Below are 17,632 nucleotides of genomic sequence, written 5' to 3'. Positions count from 1 at the left end.
CAAAGTAGAACATCTTGGCAGCAGGGGGCGTTTTTTGAGCAGGAACTCTGGGGAACTGAGTTCCCTTACTTTTGTTAAATTAAATAATTTGGGGGTGGGGGGATAGAACGGATATATACCCAATACCTGAGCCAAAAACCCACCTATATCTGCAGTCAGTTGTGGCCATTTCCAGTCCAGATCATTGTCTGCTTGAGTTTGTCTTACATTTAGCCACTACCCCAGGTGGGGGGGTGGGAAGTGGCATTGTGACTGGGCCCACAATAAACTAACTAGCTAACTTCCCCCACGTTTTTTTCCAAGAAGAAAATTACTGCTTGGCAGAAAGAGCTTTGGCAGTGGGCTGGGCTTTTGGTGGAGGGGACTGGCCTTGACTTTGTGAGGGGCAGAGTCATGAAGCCGAAGTAAATCCAGGTAGGATAATCTTAGACAGAGTTGGTGGGGCTTGTGGTAGAGGCAGTGAATTAGAAATAAACCTTGATTGGAGGGGCTTTGAGGAAAGGGGGTGTGTCCTTAACTTGGATAGTGGGGTGGAGGCCATGAGGTAGAATTATATATCCCACCAGAAAGGGGCTTTGACAGACGAAGAGGAGGCGGAGGAAGCGGTGGCAGCAGCAGCTGAGGCGGAGCGAGACACCCGGCAGCGCTACGAGGACCTCTACCACAGCGCTGCCTCTACCACAAGCCCCACCAACTCTGTCTAAGATTATCCTACCTGGATTTACTTCGGCTTCATGACTCTGCCCCTCACAAAGTCAAGGCCAGTCCCCTCCACCAAAAGCCCAATGGTGTGGACACTATGGTCCTCCAACTTTGATCAGATCCAGCCAAAATGGCAGATGATTAGGGATGGTGAAATTTATAGCTCAACAGCATCTCAAGGGCTGCAGGTTGTCTATTCCTGTTCCATTTACCACATGGCTGTATGCCTGCTGTAATAATTTACCAGTCAAAATAGTTGTCTGTAGTCAACCTCTTGGTTTTTAATTTCTAATCTTCTTTTCATCTCCATCCCAGTCTTATGTAACATACGTGAATATGACACTTTTGTACCCTGTGTTAATTAATCCAGACATTTTATGAATTGCTCTGTAGAATCAGAGTAAAGGACCCCTGGTTTTCAGGCCAAGAGAGTACTTCTCTGTAGAATGTGTATTTTGAAGTGGATTGAAAGGGATGTGAAAGTGTAGTAGTACAGCACTTGGTACACTTGGAAACACACTTTAGGAATGATAAATGAAAACACACCTTAGGGATGATAAATGAAAACACATTTTCAGAATGATAAATTAACATTAAGAAAATAAACAGAAATTTAACTTTGAAGTTGTTATTTGCAGAATTACTTTTGATAAATCTAATGCTTTCTCTGAAAAGATTATTACTTTTGGATATTATCAATTCATGCTTTTGAGAAATGTAATTAATTCAACAGTAGCCCTATATTTCCCACAACTGCTTTTATTTTAAAGTTCTATTCTCTGGTCTTTTCCTCACCTATATATCGTTACAATGCTAGGCCGGATTTAAACCAGAACAACATGCAGCTGACACTGCTGACAGTGAGGGCTGTCTTTGCAAAACTAACAAGACCCTGTATACAAGAAATGTTGAAAACGCTTTCTTTGTATTTTAAAATGTTTTGTTTATTTAAAGCATGTTTATTTTGGCCTTCAGCCAAAATCCAGACTCCCAGAATGGCTTATAACGATCAGTGATAGGATAGTACCTGTTAACAGGTTTACACTAAAAGAGACAACACAAAAGGGAAAGGGATTGGAAGGGAGAAGTGAAAGAGAAATCTCAAGCACTATTACTTGGTTGAAGAATTACTGTAATGACGAGCAAAAATAGAAAGATTTAAAGGGAAAGAGGTGCCAAAAAAAAATGCATTTCAGCACAGCTGATGGAGATACCCTGCAATCCTACCTCTCTCCCTCTACTGATGGAAAGGCTGCTCTTGCAAATATAGTCTTATATTTGCTTTAATCTCTGACCTTGTTAAATATTTTCTGTGTCCAGTTGCCTCTTAGCAATTTCATTTCAGTGAACGCTACTTCTCTAATGTGGTTTGTTACTTCACACCCTCTGCTTTACTGACATATAAACTGGGATTTGAAATAACTGTGCAATAGGTTGTGTGTGCCCAAAGGGGATTTCAGCTTGTGTTTCTCCAATGCAGCTCCTCTGCCCCACACTGGATGGCAAACTGTATTTTAAACTGAAGGAACTTCCAAGAGGCACATAGAGAATCCATATTATGCTAATAAGTATAAATAATTTTTAAAAGCTGGTTGTGTTACGGCCTTGGTGCTTTCTGTTCAGAGAGTAGTTTAACATGTCATGATGTAGCTCTTTGAAACCTCATTCCACTCCCTGATCATTCATCTTATCTGTAGTTCAGGAGTGGCTAACATGTAGCGCTTCGAATGTTAGCACTCCAACTCTCAACAGCTCGAGTGAACATGGAGTGTAATCTAGCAACAGTTGGAGGGCATAGGTTAGCGACGCCTGCTGTAACAAAATAAAGCCTTTCTGTTTTAGGCATATGAGTTAGAGAGGAGTCAACTTCTGCTTTTGCTTCTTTTAATGTAACAGGGAAATGATCTACATTGGCTAGCATGTTCTTTATACGTGGCTTGCAGAAAAGCTGTCCCAACAGTGAGCAGAGGAACCGTTGAAGGAAACTATGTATCTTTAATAAGAATATTGCGCTGCTCAGGACAAAGGTAACTTCTATTTTAACAAATCAGAAAGTTTTAGAATTGATACTAATGTGTGAATTGCTATAGTAAGAAACTACTGAGACTATTATCATGACTTAGGCATGCTCTCTGGTCGTTAGCTGTATGGGGATCAGGGATAACCTTGCTAAATGTAATATTTCAAGTGACTTTTAATCACTTTGACTTGTTAAAACTGCTCTTGCTGGTTTGACCCTTTGTAACAACAGTATGTTTATATTTATTTCCTGTCAGAGATATTTGTTTAACATTTATTGTAAGTGCAGTATATCAACTAATAATACAAACATACATCAACAACTTAAATGTTGGCATGAATAATTTTTGTAATGAAAAAGTGATTCACTTCCATCAGCATTGTTGTTTAGCACAGCTTGTCCAAAGTTCTGTTTTCTGTACCATTTCATACTTAGGCTTGAGGTAAAAAGTTTTACAGCAGAGGAAAAAAGAGATAATATTAATTAGTTAATTAGTTAATCAACATGACTAATTTAGGTCCATTAATTTCACTGTAGGACTAGAATGACATGCACATGGTCACATACATGAACATTGTTTTCTGATCATGGATACTTAGATTAATTATAGACAGAAAGAGGGGGAATAGTGGGGACACAGAACATGTGGTAGACATGAGGAAGCATTCAAATCAAATTAGAGAGATAGCTGAACAAAATATAGTCAGTGGCTCAAGTTGGCTTCACTTAATCTTTACCTAGGGGACAATATAAATCTGCATTTTAAGCATCTTATTTGCCATCTTTCATTAGCAGCCAAGCTAGTAACAACTAGGTATTGGAAATTCTTAGAGGATGTGACATTGACCACATGGTATAAAGAAGGATGATAATAAGCTCTGAAAATAACCAGTAAACTAAAAATAGCAAAGGGAATGAAACAGACACTTTTTCAGTGGACTGGCATGCTTTTATGATGTACAGTGTGAAAGAGGAAAGCATGGGACCACCTCCATATTGTAAATAATTGATGTGGTAACCGTAATTGCCGTGCAAAAGCAATACAACAATTTAAGGGATGTGAACTCTGTTGTAATGTGGCCTCATGTCTTCAGAAGTGATGGGAGGGTAGATTTTGTTCCAATACTGTTTCTTGTTGTTTTGTAATGCAAGAAATAAATAATTTTTTTTAAAAAAATGAGAATCATTGGATTGGCATAGAGATCATAGGTAAAAGCAATTAGAATGCACAGAATAAGCAGAAATGACTTATACTTGGGTAAGATTTTTTTAATAGAAAGTTGATAAGAAAACAGGTCTTCAGGAGCAAATATGCTTAAACAGATTTCAGCATTAATATACTACAGCTCAAGAGTTTTAGCAAGACAGTTTGACCAAAAAAAGTGGGGGTGGGGGCAGGAGGCATGGCCAAATTTGCTTAGCTTCTCTGGAACATGCAGGGTAAAGAACTAGGTGAGAGATTATCACTGAGGGGAAGAAAGAAAGAAAAAACTAGGAATCCAATCAGAAAGGGATACTCCAATTTGAATGAAGATTGTAAAAGGGGATAGAAGCAGAGGCATAGGAAGGTCAGTTGGTACCCAGTGCGGGAAATTTCTTGTCATCCCCCCCCCCCCCAATTTTTATTTTTATTTGCCTGCAAAAATGGTTTTACGTTACTTCATATTTTCTTACAAAGGAATGTGGATTCTGGGCTTCTGATGGATTGTGTTTTGGCTTGTGTTATTTTATTTATATTTATTGTTTATTTATTTAATACAATTAATTTTTAAAAACCTGCAAAGTGGTTTACCAAAACAAAAACAAAAAAACCACAGCAGTAGGGTCAATAAAAATTAACAATCCTACTTTAAAACATACAAAAGCTAAAATATTAAGATTAAAATTACTTCAACTTCCTAAGCATCTAGGTATGATTGCCTAAAGAAGAATGCTCTTAGCAGGTGCCCGAAAAGAGTCTAGCAAAGTCATGTGCTTTGTTGCAATAGGTAGGGAGTTCCAAAGTGCGGGTGCTGTCACAGTAAACAATGCAGTACAGATATTATGTGGAACCTGTAGTAGTGCTTGAAACTACTGAAGGGGAGGTTTTATTTATTGTGATTTCACCATGCTCTGTATTATCTGAAAAGGAAAACATTTATTTAAAAAATAGGACTGCACAGCAGCAATCTATTCTCATCATGATCAGTGGGACTTATTCCCAAGCCAATGGTGCATAAGATGGGCTGCAAGCCTATGCACCCCTTGCATCCAGCTTGCACCTAAAACTCTGCACAAGCCTGCACCAGAGAATTGTAGAGTTGGAAGACACCCCTGAGGGTCATCTAGACAAAACCCTGGGGCAATGCAGGAATCTCAACTAGACCATCCTTGACCGATGGCCATCCGTCTTCTGTTTTTCCCCTCAGCCAGGACACCCAACAATAGAGACTGGAGGTGGGGGGGGGGAGATAAATTTTGACAATGGGGCAGATTTGTCAGGCGTGCACAGGAACAGCTTGAAGACTTTACACAGAGAGGAACCCCACACGGGTTTCCCCACATGTAACGTAACAAGCAGGGAGCCAGCTCAGATAGAGAGAAAGACACTGGGGGAGGACAGGACAAAAGAGTACCAAAGTCCGTCCATTTTATCCTCTTTGGGATGGTGGCGCTAGGGCTCTGGGAGCACCCTCCCCAAAATATTTACTTGTCTTCAATGTGTTGTTACCACTGTTATTCTATAGTACAGATCCTTTTTAAATTAAACACTTTCTCTAAAATTAAAACAGCAGAAGTAATCAGTAGCATAGATACCAAACGAAAGGCAAGAGAATAGTCCCTAATAGATACAAGGGAGACACAGATACACGAGCATACAGAAGTAAATAATCCAGTCTTGGGGAGAGGGGTGGGAATGTACAGTTTGCTGTACTTTGCCTCAAGATGGGAGACTGAAAGGGAATAAAAAATAAAAGTCTTGTGTCTAGGAATATTTTTCTGCAAAAGCATCAGACTGATTGTCAAAAGTGTGAACTTCATTAATAGACCCGATTTAAAAGAATTGTTCAATTAGCCACAGAATTGCTTTGCTGATTTTTCTCATCTTCTTTGAATTACACAACTGCTTTTGTTTGGTTTTTTTGTTTGTTTGTTTTTTTAAAAAAATTACACACACACAAAGAAAAAACAAGACAGAAAAATAAAAAAAATAAAACCATCATTCTCAGATTCCCCACTTTCAATACCTTCTTTCTTTGACCTCCTCCTCCTCCCTTTTCTTGTATCCTGATTGATAATAATCGCAGCAAATCCTTTCCTTAATTCATAATTTTCTGTCATTACATTACCTTAATCTATTTTCATCTTATCGTATAGAAACCTTAAAGTTTAAAGCTTAAATCTTATTTTTACCAACTTCTCCTAACCATAACATTCTTACCTAATTCTTTAGACATTTTTACAAGAGCCAAGTAATTTCATTTCAACATTTTTCTAACATTCATTAATTTTATAGAACAATCTTAATTATATATATAAAAAAAGAGAAAAACGATCCAATCTTCATCCAGCGTCCCTTCCTCCTGGTCCCGGGCTTTGTCAGTCCTTTTTAACCTATTAATCTAGCACATTAACCTGGTAACCTTATATCCGAGGCCCTCAAGTCTCTTCCATGTCCCTTCCGCAGCTCTTCTTCATATTTTCCTTTCATTCTCGGGAACTCCAGCTTGGTAATGTTTTGGACCCTTTTCAACAAATCCGCCCCTTTTCCATAGACCAGACTGGACTCCATATGGTATTTAAAAACATGTTCCAGATTCCCTCCAAAATTGAGAGCCCCCACAGCTCCAGACATCAGACGGCCCATTGCCAGACTCGAAAAGTCCAAATCTCCCTGTAAAGGGGGGTCTATCCAGCCCCCCATTTCCAAACCTAACCAAACTTTATCTTTCCAAGTCTGATTTTTTCCAAGTTCATTTGTCAACTCCAAAAATTTATGTTCCTGCTGGGCCGCTGCTCCCTCCATCTCTGGCGCCCAAGATTCAGCAACATCCTCTTCTTTCAGTTGTTCTGTCATGGCACACTCCTGTTTTAGTTCCTGGGTGGGCTCCATATAATTTCCCACTACCTGTTCAAGGGTTCTGGCCGCATTAGTCATTAAATCCGTCTTCTGGCTTAACTGATCCAATAGGGCATTTATTTTACAGAATGCACCCAACAGTGCTTCTGAAGACATTGTCCTGCAAGGTCACAAATCCTTTCCCACGGTTGTAATCTGACACAGCTGCAAGCTCCCAGGAATTAGTTACAATTTCACAGTCCCCCTCTAGGGGGAAAGCTTCTAGTTGTTCTTTCTTTTGATAATAGCAACAAAGTTTCTTTTTTATGATATTTTGTCCATATTTGTTCTTTTAAAATGCGAAAGGAAACAATGGAATCACTATGTTTCTCTTCTCTTAACTATCTGTCAGAGACATTTGTTTCTGGTCAGTGAGCTTCAAATGTCAATTCTGACACCCCGCTCCAGGATCAGGACGGTGCTTTAAACTCACTTCTGCAGGTTTAAACAGCCCAAAAAAGATCCCCCTTCTTCTCCTGCTGCCGAAGGGGGGTTCAGCGATTTTAAATGATGAAAGCCAATCCTTTAAAAGTGATTTTCAAAGCTCTAGTTTACATTGTCTTTGCTTTGTTCTGGCTACAAGGAAACTGAAGGCTGACTTCCTGTTTAGACCTTCCCGTTTCAGTACCAAATTAGGGTAAATTTTAAGTCCAAATTCCTTTCTATTTCGCCAGTTCTTAATTCAAGTCCAATTATTCAGTGTTTCAGTACTCACGGGTGGTTATTTTAGATGCCAAATTGTCCCAGGAAAAAGGCAGCGCTCTCCGGTAACGGCTATACGGCTTCGCTCCGCAGAAAAAACGATTGACTCACAGCACCGCGCCGCTTCCCCCTCGTCGCTTCGGAGCCCGTTAGTGGGTTCCTTTGCGGGTTGGGGGGGCGCTAAGGGTGCCCGCCGAGTCCCACGGTCGCAGGCTTCATCCGCCTGTGATTTCCAGAAGGGTCCCCGCTTCGCCGTAGCGGAAAAGACCCGTTTCATGCGGAGCTGGTCCCTCCAATTCAGAGGGAGTCCGCCATTACCGATGGCGCCACCCCGGAAGTCCTGAATTACACAACTGCTTTTGGTGGGTCCTAGCTTCATGCAGGGGAGGTTGGGGGCAAAGGGGAGGCTGGCCTGCCGAGTGCCCAGGGTGGCACTGAGCTGCTCCTCCTGGTGCCCCATGCAGGGAAAATGGGATGGCAGCACTGCCATTGTCCTGCAAGCTCCACTTTTAGGGGCAGCAGAGACTTTTCAGAGGGGGATTGGGGCCCAAAGGGGGGTGCACAGGACAAGCAGCGGCCTTGGCAGGCCTCCTCAGCAGCCCAGAAAGTCGGCTTATGTGAAGAAAATGAGACTAGGCCAAGTAGATTCGGCCTTCCCTTCGCCCCACCCCCAACCCAGCTGGCCAGTTGGCTGTGTGTAGGGGGTGGGACGAAGGCAAGGCAAGGCCTAATCTACTCGGCCTAGTCTCAATTTCTTCACATGGGCCAACTTTCCAGGACCCAGGAAGCCCAGCGGAGGGTAAGGCAGCAGGGCAGTTCATACAAAACTCTTTTTAAAAAATAAAAATGCCTGCTCTACTGAATTGAAATTTCAGCCTTCACGACATAGTAAAATGGCCAAGTAAACAGCTATTTTCGTGGAGGAGGGTCAAGATATTAACCGATATGCATGAAATTTCATCTATAACTATTTAATCCCTAGTGTAGTAAGATAAGACCTTTGGAGCAGGCATTTTAAAAAAAAGTTTTTTATGAACCGCCCTAGTAGGGCAGTAATTGTTCCTTGATAATTTGTCACCCCCCTCCATGATGGTACCTGGGGCGGGGGGCCCCCCTTTCCTACACCCCTGGATAAAAGACAATGGACTAGCTGCATGAGAAAAGGAAAGAGAGTTACTAAGTAAACGCAGGGGGAAGGACTGGCTCTCAGGTGAGACCTAATACTTAAGGCAGTCTGAGATCACTTATGCTTGCAAGTTAAGATACTTTCATGCATTAGAATCAATGCTGCTTTTTCTTTGATGTGTGCTTTAGTTGTAATTATTGCTTTTAAATCCTGCTAACTTGTCTCATCTATCACTGCTTTGTTCAGATGGTAGGAGGTACTCCAATGGACTCCAGGTGTACATGCCTTTAAATAGGGTAGTATGATCCCTGTTGGGGTCATATTATAAGATATCTCCCAAAAATTATACAAGCCTATGCCATATGAGGCAATATACTATTTCGCCAAGAAGCATTTTTATAGCAATTTCCCTTATAGTAGCCTTAGGGCTATAGGATGTTGCATAGTCTGCCATAGGACTGGCTAAGAAGCAATCACAAAATATGTGACCACCATAATTGAAGAGAGGCTATAATAGAGTTGAAAATGGAAACATCACACATATTTTATGGGGGTAACATTGAATAAATGTTGTTCTACTTAGGAGGGGGCAGGGAACATTCAGAGGAATAGACAGCAGTGAAACACAGGTAGTAGTAGCTACTTCAATTTTAAAATAGGAAAGAGGCTGTCCTTCGTTTTCCTAATTTATTATTAAAGCGTTTGAAAATTAATTCCTTGCATATTTTCTATTGTAGTCATGCAAAGTTACATAAATCACAATCGGTTTTTAGAAAGATACTTCATAAGACTATATTTCTGATAATCTAAATGTCTTCAGTTTGATAGAATTTTTTAACAAGATGAAGAAATGGGAAGATATGGCAAATCTACCCTCCCAGTTCAGAGAACGTACCACAAGATTAGAAAGAAACTTTACAGTTTCTGCTGTAATTTTTAAGAAGTATGAACCCATTTTTCAGGATATTTTCAAGTACCCTCAAGATGACCAACCACGCCAGCAGAGAGGAAGAAAACAAAGGTATGGATTTCTTATATTAATTAAGGTATTAATACATTGTTGTTGTTTAAAAAACTAAGATTTGTATTCTGACCCCATTTAATTGGAAGTAAGTTGCGTGTTAGTTTCATTGTAACTAAAGTAAAGTAAATATGTTTAGTACCTTTTGTTAGCTAACTTCTTAGGAAATGCCCTCCCCAGTCCTTGCTTCACTCACCTGCACTAGTTCACCTGTCCCCTTTCTCTGTCCCCACCATCAGTTACTCTCCTGCTTCTAAGTGTCTTTCCAGGCTTCTGACTGATGGGCAAAATTAGATGCCCATGCATACTCTCTGTAAGCTTGCCCTGTTTAATGAAACAAAGAACTATGAGGACTGAGTGCTGCACAATCTCCCTCTTAGCCTGAAAGCTCCTGAGCTGTCAATCTAGAAGGAAAAGAATAAGGAAATCTATGTGTGCAGTATTCACAATACAGCCCTGAGTGTGTCTGACTTTTCTATAGGAGTGGTATATTTTTGAGATCCTTCATCGTATAAATGAAAATATAATAATTTGTTTCTTTTTATGGCATCATTACTAAAAAGGAGACAGCCTTGCACAGTCTCTGAAGTTTTTCAGTTCTCGTGGGTGCTGTTTGTTTATGCAAAAGGTAAGAACTGATGTTTAATATTGTGTTCCATAGCCTTCATGATACTATCTTTTAAGAGGTGTGATGATAGCAATGCACCTTAATAATTGCTCCAAAGCTGTAGAATGATCTTTCTTTCATAACTGCCTCCTTTTTCATTTGGATTTTGACTGGGTTAGCTAGTCTTCTGGTTTTCCCTTAAAAAAAGGTGTAATTAATATGGCCATGCTTCCCTTACATAGTTAGTGAGGGATGCTGTCCCTGTTTTGATGGTGTTGGTTTGTCTTTCTTTATTCTATTTTTACCCCTACTCTCCTCACAAAGGAACCCATAGTGTTAAACACATCAGTAATAAGATTATTTGTTTAGTATTTAAAACAAACAAACCCACAGCATCATTGTCTCAAACAGTGATTTCAGGGTTTCCAAGAACAGTATCTCTCCGTCCATCAAATATCTGAGTAAAGAGGGATGTTTTTCAGTTCCTCTTGAAAGCTGTTAAAAAGGAAGACTCACCTCACCAGGGAAAGCATTCCACAAATTGGGAACCACTACTGAAAAGTCCCTTTTATTACCATTTTCATTGTGTTTTGTTTCTCTGAGCTTATTGATTTCAGTCAACCTTGCTGCCAGTTAAGTACACATAGGATTGTATCTTTAATACAGTCTTGCTTGTTTGGGTATCTGAAAATTGGCTGAAAGTTCTCCCTTTTAAAGCTTGATGGGAAATAGCATAGCCATTCTTCTTGTTCTCTTTAACAAGCTTGGAATTATGGGTGGTGGCTGTTAAATGGGACCTCTGTTTTAACCTTGTGTATAGATTTATCTTAAGTGTCTCTAATTTGTCTGAAGGTATGAAGTGTCTATATAATTTGTGGAAGAGGCTTTGGTTTACACCCATTGTAGACTGTTGTCCTAACAATTCTTACACTCCTGATGGCTTAAATCAACTATAATACAAGTACAAAAAAGTTGTTGTCTAAACTGAGTATTTCTATTGGCTTTAAACAACTAGTCCTACTTTATGTGCTGCTTTATTTGTAGTGATAACTGTTGTCAAAAGGTTGACTGAGTAAATATACAACATTCTTAATCTGTTGTTACAATGTAAGAAAATAATATGAGCATCACAGCTCATTGAGATGGAATACAGTTCCTAGAATGCGTTCTATTTCAAAACCCACCATGAATTTGTTTTCAAAGGAAAAAAGAACTGTTATTTTCTTGCTGAGATTCATACCAGTTGAGCAGGGGTGGGCAGAAGGTATATTGAGATCTACTGGTAGATCTCTGGATGATTTGAAGTAGATTGGCAAGGATTTTTGACTCTCTGTAGTTTAACATCCCCCTGTGAGCTGAATTCTGATACTCAAAACAAATTTATTGACTAATAATTATTTTCTTCTATGCCTTTTGTACCTGGCTCTGGATAGTGAATCTTGGGTTTCAAAACCAAAGTAGATATTGCAACCCTGAAAACTGCCCACTTCTGCAAGTAAAGTACAGAATAATTGCTTGGACAATGAATCTAAAAAGGGAGACTGATGGAAGCAAATTGACTAGGATTATAGGGGTTAGTGTCAGAAACTACAGGACTTTTTGTCTATCTCTTTTTTATTAACCTTTTTATTTTTAAGTATTAGAGACTTGCAATTTAATGAGCACTATTAATGAGCTGCTGTCTTCTAGCTTATTATTCAGTCCATGAGAACAAATTGCTTTTTGTTGTTGTTGCAAGAATGGCAGATACTTCCCATGGAATACTTAAGGCTTTAAAATGGGATAATGTAGCTTGTAAACTGTGAAATGGAGTTTCACATGCACAGGCTTCATTTGCTTTTGACAAATAGCCATGGGACCTTGTTTGCACTGTTTTTGAGGGTTTCTTCTGCGTTTATCATGGCAACCACATTTCAAGGACAAGTTTGGGCTTGCCTGTGTGACCAGCTTTGCTTAATGATAAGCACTTGCAACTTCCTTTCTCTGTGCAGAAAGTAATATAGATTTATTGCTTACTACTTCTGGTGCAGATGAATTAGCCTCTTGCCTAATGTGTGTGGTAAGACAAGTGCTAAGGTACTGTAAACTAGCATAGTATTAACAATACAGTTGCTGATGATTAGTTTTTCTGCTTCTCAGATTTTAAGTAATTCAGTATTATCTGTGGTTTCTTTAAGGTGGAAATGTTCTTTATTTGAGGCAGCAATTAAACAGTAGCAGTATTCTCACTTTTTTGCTATTAAATTTTTTAGAAGGAAAATAGCAAATAAGAAATTAGAGAGTAATAGGGCTGAACTTTGAAATATCAGTTGTCCTAACACTCCTGCTTTGGAAGTTATTATATGTACAGTTTTTAGTTTATAGTATTACAGTATTAATGCATTATTATCTGTAATTTACATGACAACAGTTTTAAATCGGATGTCAGTAGGTGTCTGATCCATGCATTTACATTTATAATGTATTTACATACCTGTTCCAGTATTGCATATGCACATGGATTAATGAACACTGTTGATGCTAAGCTGGTGCTCTTCAGATGTTGGAGTACAACTCCCATTTAATTCTGATCACCACTTGTGCTGTCTGAGGCTGTTGGAAGTTGGAGTCCAAAACATTTAGAGGGCAGCAGGTTGGAGAAGTCTAGTTTATTCTATGAGAAATTTTCTAAGGATTGCACTCATCTTGTTAAAGTTTGGAACGCTTTTTAAACAACATTTCTTTATAATACGTTGTAGGATATCATAATACAAATTGTTTTCTAAACAGTGAGAACTTAAGTACAGTAAGAAAGGAGTAATATTTTTACATTAACATTGAAACTTCTAAAAAGGAGCATGTAATATTTCAGAATGCATTTTTATATTTACCCAGAAGGAATACTGAACATTTTCCCATGCTTTATTTTTCAGTCAGATCTTTTTTGATAGTAACAATGAATGATGTATGTGTTTTTAAAAGATTAATGAGTAAAGGACTGTAAGGTAATATTGGTAACTGTCCAATCTTAAAATTTACAGTCATTTGCATTCTTTTGAGAATTCTGAAATCTTCTTAAATGTAATTCAAATCTTGTTTGTAATCTCTCAGGCAATTTCCCTATGATCAGTGATGACTTAGTCAATTCCTACCATCTATTATTATGTGTCCTCGATCTAGTCTATGGAAATGCTCTCCAATGCCCAAATCGTAAGGAGCTTCTGAATCCTAGTTTTAAAGGTACGTTTTAAAAATATTTATATAATGCTGCTCATGGTATGCCACAAATTCATTATTTTTAATTTAAAAAAAAAACTTGCTTTTTTAGTTTGCCTTTGAGTGTAGTGAACCATATATTAGACTGAAAGATTAGGCGCACCACACTGAGCGGAACTCTAAAAAGGATTAAATATAATGCAGGTTGTTCACCCTTTTGCTTTATCTGCACATTTAATTGCTCTCTAACCTTGCCATAGAAAATACAGCAAGCCGAAGAACGTATTGTTTATCCATACACAGGGCTGGATTGATGAAAAGTGAAGGGAGAGAGCATGGTTTGTATCATAGTCTTCAAGAAACAAAAATTCCTTCATAAAACAGCTAATTGATTCACATAAAAAAGCCCAAATGTTTGCCGCAGTGACAGAGGTGGTCGGTGAATGAATACTGATTTTAAACTCTGAATCGTAGATTTTAGTTGAGAAAGTGTTATTTTTAATATAAATAAGTATATAGGAAATTTTCAGTTTTGCCTACTGCGTCCGCTCCTTGATGCTGATGTCGTACCTGTCGCTGATGTTATTTCTGTTTCTGTTGTCTGGTCTTTGACTGCAATAAAGATTGATTGAGTGTTGGAATTTTTTTCATATTAAAATGCTTTTACTCCTCCCTTCCCCTCCCTACCCCCAATGCTACTTGATATCATAGGGCTGCCTGAAGACTTCCATAGTAAAGATTTTAAGGTGTTGTCTGAAACTCCTTGCATCATTGAAAAGCTCTGCTCCTTACATGATGGTTTAGTATTGGAAGCCAAGGGTATAAAAGAACATTTTTGGAAGCCCTATGTGAGGAAACTTTTTGAGAAAAAGGTATGTACAGTAACTAATTTTAAAATTTTATGCTTCATTAATGATTTGTCATTATTCCATTGCTTGCACTTAACACTAGTTCTGTTTTCTTGTAGATTCTAAAGGGAAAGGAAGAAAATCTGATGGGCTTACTGGATCCTGGAAACTTTGGAGAAAGCTTGTAAGTTTTGTAGAACAATAGCATTGGTAGTCACAGAAATTGCTGGATACAGAGGTTCCATTAGTTTGCTCTCAATCTATCACAACATCCCTCACCACTTAGAGCTAAGTTTTGAAGCCCAGTCTATCACTGGTAATGGTATGAAATTTGCTCCTGTAAATCACCATATTTTGAACCACTCAGTTTTAGTTACTTGTGAAATCCTGGGCTATAATTTTTTAGCTTCCTCAAATGCATTTGTACCTTTTTAAGGTATTTTAAACAGGAGCATCCTTGACAAATTGCCTAAATGTATGTATGTGTTTATGTGGGGATGTATGTATGTATGTACAGTGGTACCTCGGTTTAAGAACAGTCCTGTTTACGAATGATTTGGTTTACGAACTCCGCAAAACCAGAAGTAGTGTCCCGGTTTGCAAACTCTACCTCGGTCTCAGAACGGAATCCGAACGGATTAAGTTTGTAAACCGAGGTGTGTGTGTGTGTGTGTGTGTGTGTGTGTGTGTGTGTGTACACACACACACACACACACACGTTGATTAAATTTCTATCCCACCCCTTCTTCCAATCCATTTGCCTTTGAATGTGCACCAAAGTCCCAAGGTTAGTTGAGTTTTCCTAGCTCTCTTTTCACCTTTAAATATTAAAAGTTAATGGCCGGACCCTAGTTTTCTTTCTGACTCCCCCTTTTCCTTTAACCCCAAAAAATCTGCTTCTATGGGTTGGGAGATTTGGGGAGATGGTGTGGTGAAGAGGGTTCCAGAAATCTCCTCCCCACCCCCTTCCTCTACATTAACAAATGATCAACTTAAGATCCAAATCATTTCCCATGTTTGCATTATCATAACTTGGTTCAAGATGAAGCTGGGGGATGAACAAGTGTTTTGTCCAAACATGTAGCTGCTGGACCCTGGCTTAATATCTTGGCTTCGTTTACATTTAATGGAAGACTTCCTGGTTTGATTGCTTGCCTGGGGAAGCAAGGAACAAGGCATCTGCATATGTACCTGAAAGGTTAATCCATATCTTGGCTTCATAAACTAGAGAGGTGATAATCTGAGCAGAGCAGTTCTGTCAGCAGTTTCATCCTATACAGTTAGATATCTGCTGGTTACTTTATCGTATTTTGATAGTTCTCAGTAGGGATTTTTTCAACTGGAACTCACCAGAACCCAGTTCTGGCCCCCACTCCATTGTCATTACAGTGGTACCTCGTGTTACGGATGGGATCTGTTCTGGAGGGCTGTCCGTAACGTGAAATGCCTGCAATTCAAAGCACTGTGTCTGCGCAGGCGCGTGGCGTAATTTGGCGCTTCTGCACAGGCACAAGCAGCGAAACCCGGAAGTAACCCATTCCTAGTTGCCGCGGGACATAACGCAAAAAGATGCAGCATGAAGCCAACGCAACACGAGTTATAAGAGAACAAGGAGGGGTGTTCATAGTGCTTTCCGGCACCTCTTTTTCTAGAAAAATAGTGCTGATTCTCACTATTTAGATTGATGCCATATTTTGAGGAAATAAATGTTGGCTTAGTAGTCACACTTTGTAAAAGTTATCATAGAAGGAATCTAAGATCCAACAGTTTTCTGTGGTAACACTTTGTAGAAATTCTAACCCTGTTTGACTTTTCTCATGACAGAAGCGAAAAGGCCTAGGAAGACCATTTTTACTGAAACGCTTCCCTCCGTTCTGTTGCAGTCACTTATATTTTGAGTACTCAACACTGTTTATCTCTCCCCCCACACCCCCAAATATTATAGCAAAGCCATCAACAAGGCTTATGAGGAGTACATATTGTCAGTTGGAAATCTAGATGAGCGAATATTTCTTGGAGATGATGCAGATGAAGAAATAGGAACCTTGCGAAGATGCTTAAATACAGCCTCAGGCATGGAAACAGCCAAAAGAGTTCAAGTGAAATATAATCTGCAGGAGCATTTTGAACGAGTGAGTATAGTGTGGTCTGTCGTGTGTTCTATTAGTGAGTTGTTGTCTGTCCTTAGAATAGTCATAGTAGCATATTGCCCATGGTCAGAATTACATCTCTGGGTGTATTTGTTTCTCTGGTGCATTTCCAGGCCCAAATCAAAGTAAAGGTTGTAAGCTTTACAGTAATAACTTTAAGATCTTCTGCTGTGCTCACCCTCAGGTTGGCAAGGTGGGTTGCCAGGATGGAAATGCACCTCTTTATGGTGGTCCCACAGCCATGCTGGCCCTTCCATTGGGCCAGCACCAAATCTCTATGTTGCAGACTTTGGGGAAGGCCCTGAAGATGTAACTATTCCAGACATCATGCTTGTTAACCAAGTGAGGGTCTCACTCAGGCTTCCTCAAACTTGGCCCTCCCAAATGTTTTTGGCCTACAACTCCCATGATCCCTAGCTAGCAGGACCAGTGGTCAGAGATGATGGGAATTGTAGCCTCAAAACATCTGGAGGGCCGAGTTTGAGGAAGCCTGGTCTAACTGAATTACATTGTCTCCAGTTTTGTTAAGTGTTGATTTGTAGCATTTTGAAGTTTTAATTTTAACCTTTGTCTCTTATTTTGCTTGTAAGCTCTTTAGATGGGCTTTGACCCAGAAAAGTGGCCTAAAAATATTTTGAATCATGAAATAATTAATTTTTATGTAATCATTGTAGTAATTTCAGTTCTTAAAATATTTTCATGTTGCTGCTGTTTAGGCAAAATCCTTTAGAATAGCAACACCTCTTACTGGTCGAAAGTATATAAAGGAGAGCGACCCGTGTACAAGTCCCATTTCCATAGCCACATACAGCTTGACCCGACTTCATACAATGCTGACAGGCCTGAAAAATGCCCCTAGTGAAAATCTTGAGCAGATTTTCAGGTTAGTAGAATCACTGCTTTAAAATGAGTTGGTCTAATCTTCCTGGAACATTACAGACCGGAAAGCCAAATATAGAAAACAAGAATTTTTAGATTAATTGAAGGAGTTTGATATTATATTACTTCAGAATACATAGTATTGTGATCACAGATGCATGAACAGCTTTGTCATTTCCCCCCTCTCTCCATTTGGGCAGAGATACAGTTCTCTGGAGTAATTACCTTTTAAGATTACATGTAGCCTCTTTGTGTATAAGAAAGCATACACTGTGTTCTTATG

General features: G+C 39.2%; 1 protein-coding gene across 1 annotated transcript in view; it reads left to right on the top strand.

Moving 5' to 3' along the window:
* Positions 1–17,632, top strand: part of RBL2 (RB transcriptional corepressor like 2) — a 29,713-nt gene that overhangs the window by 705 nt on the left and 11,376 nt on the right. The window contains exons 2-9 of the mRNA XM_083625997.1: positions 2,599–2,729; positions 9,470–9,670; positions 10,234–10,298; positions 13,368–13,496; positions 14,184–14,344; positions 14,440–14,504; positions 16,266–16,452; positions 17,187–17,353. Coding sequence (XP_083482123.1) covers positions 2,599–2,729; positions 9,470–9,670; positions 10,234–10,298; positions 13,368–13,496; positions 14,184–14,344; positions 14,440–14,504; positions 16,266–16,452; positions 17,187–17,353 — 1,106 coding nt within the window. The remainder of the gene's footprint in view (positions 1–2,598; positions 2,730–9,469; positions 9,671–10,233; positions 10,299–13,367; positions 13,497–14,183; positions 14,345–14,439; positions 14,505–16,265; positions 16,453–17,186; positions 17,354–17,632) is intronic.

Source organism: Podarcis filfolensis, assembly GCF_964270895.1.
Source record: "Podarcis filfolensis genome assembly, chromosome: 8".
Lineage (NCBI taxonomy): Eukaryota > Metazoa > Chordata > Lepidosauria > Squamata > Lacertidae > Podarcis > Podarcis filfolensis.
This window is presented reverse-complemented; position numbering and strand designations above follow the sequence as displayed.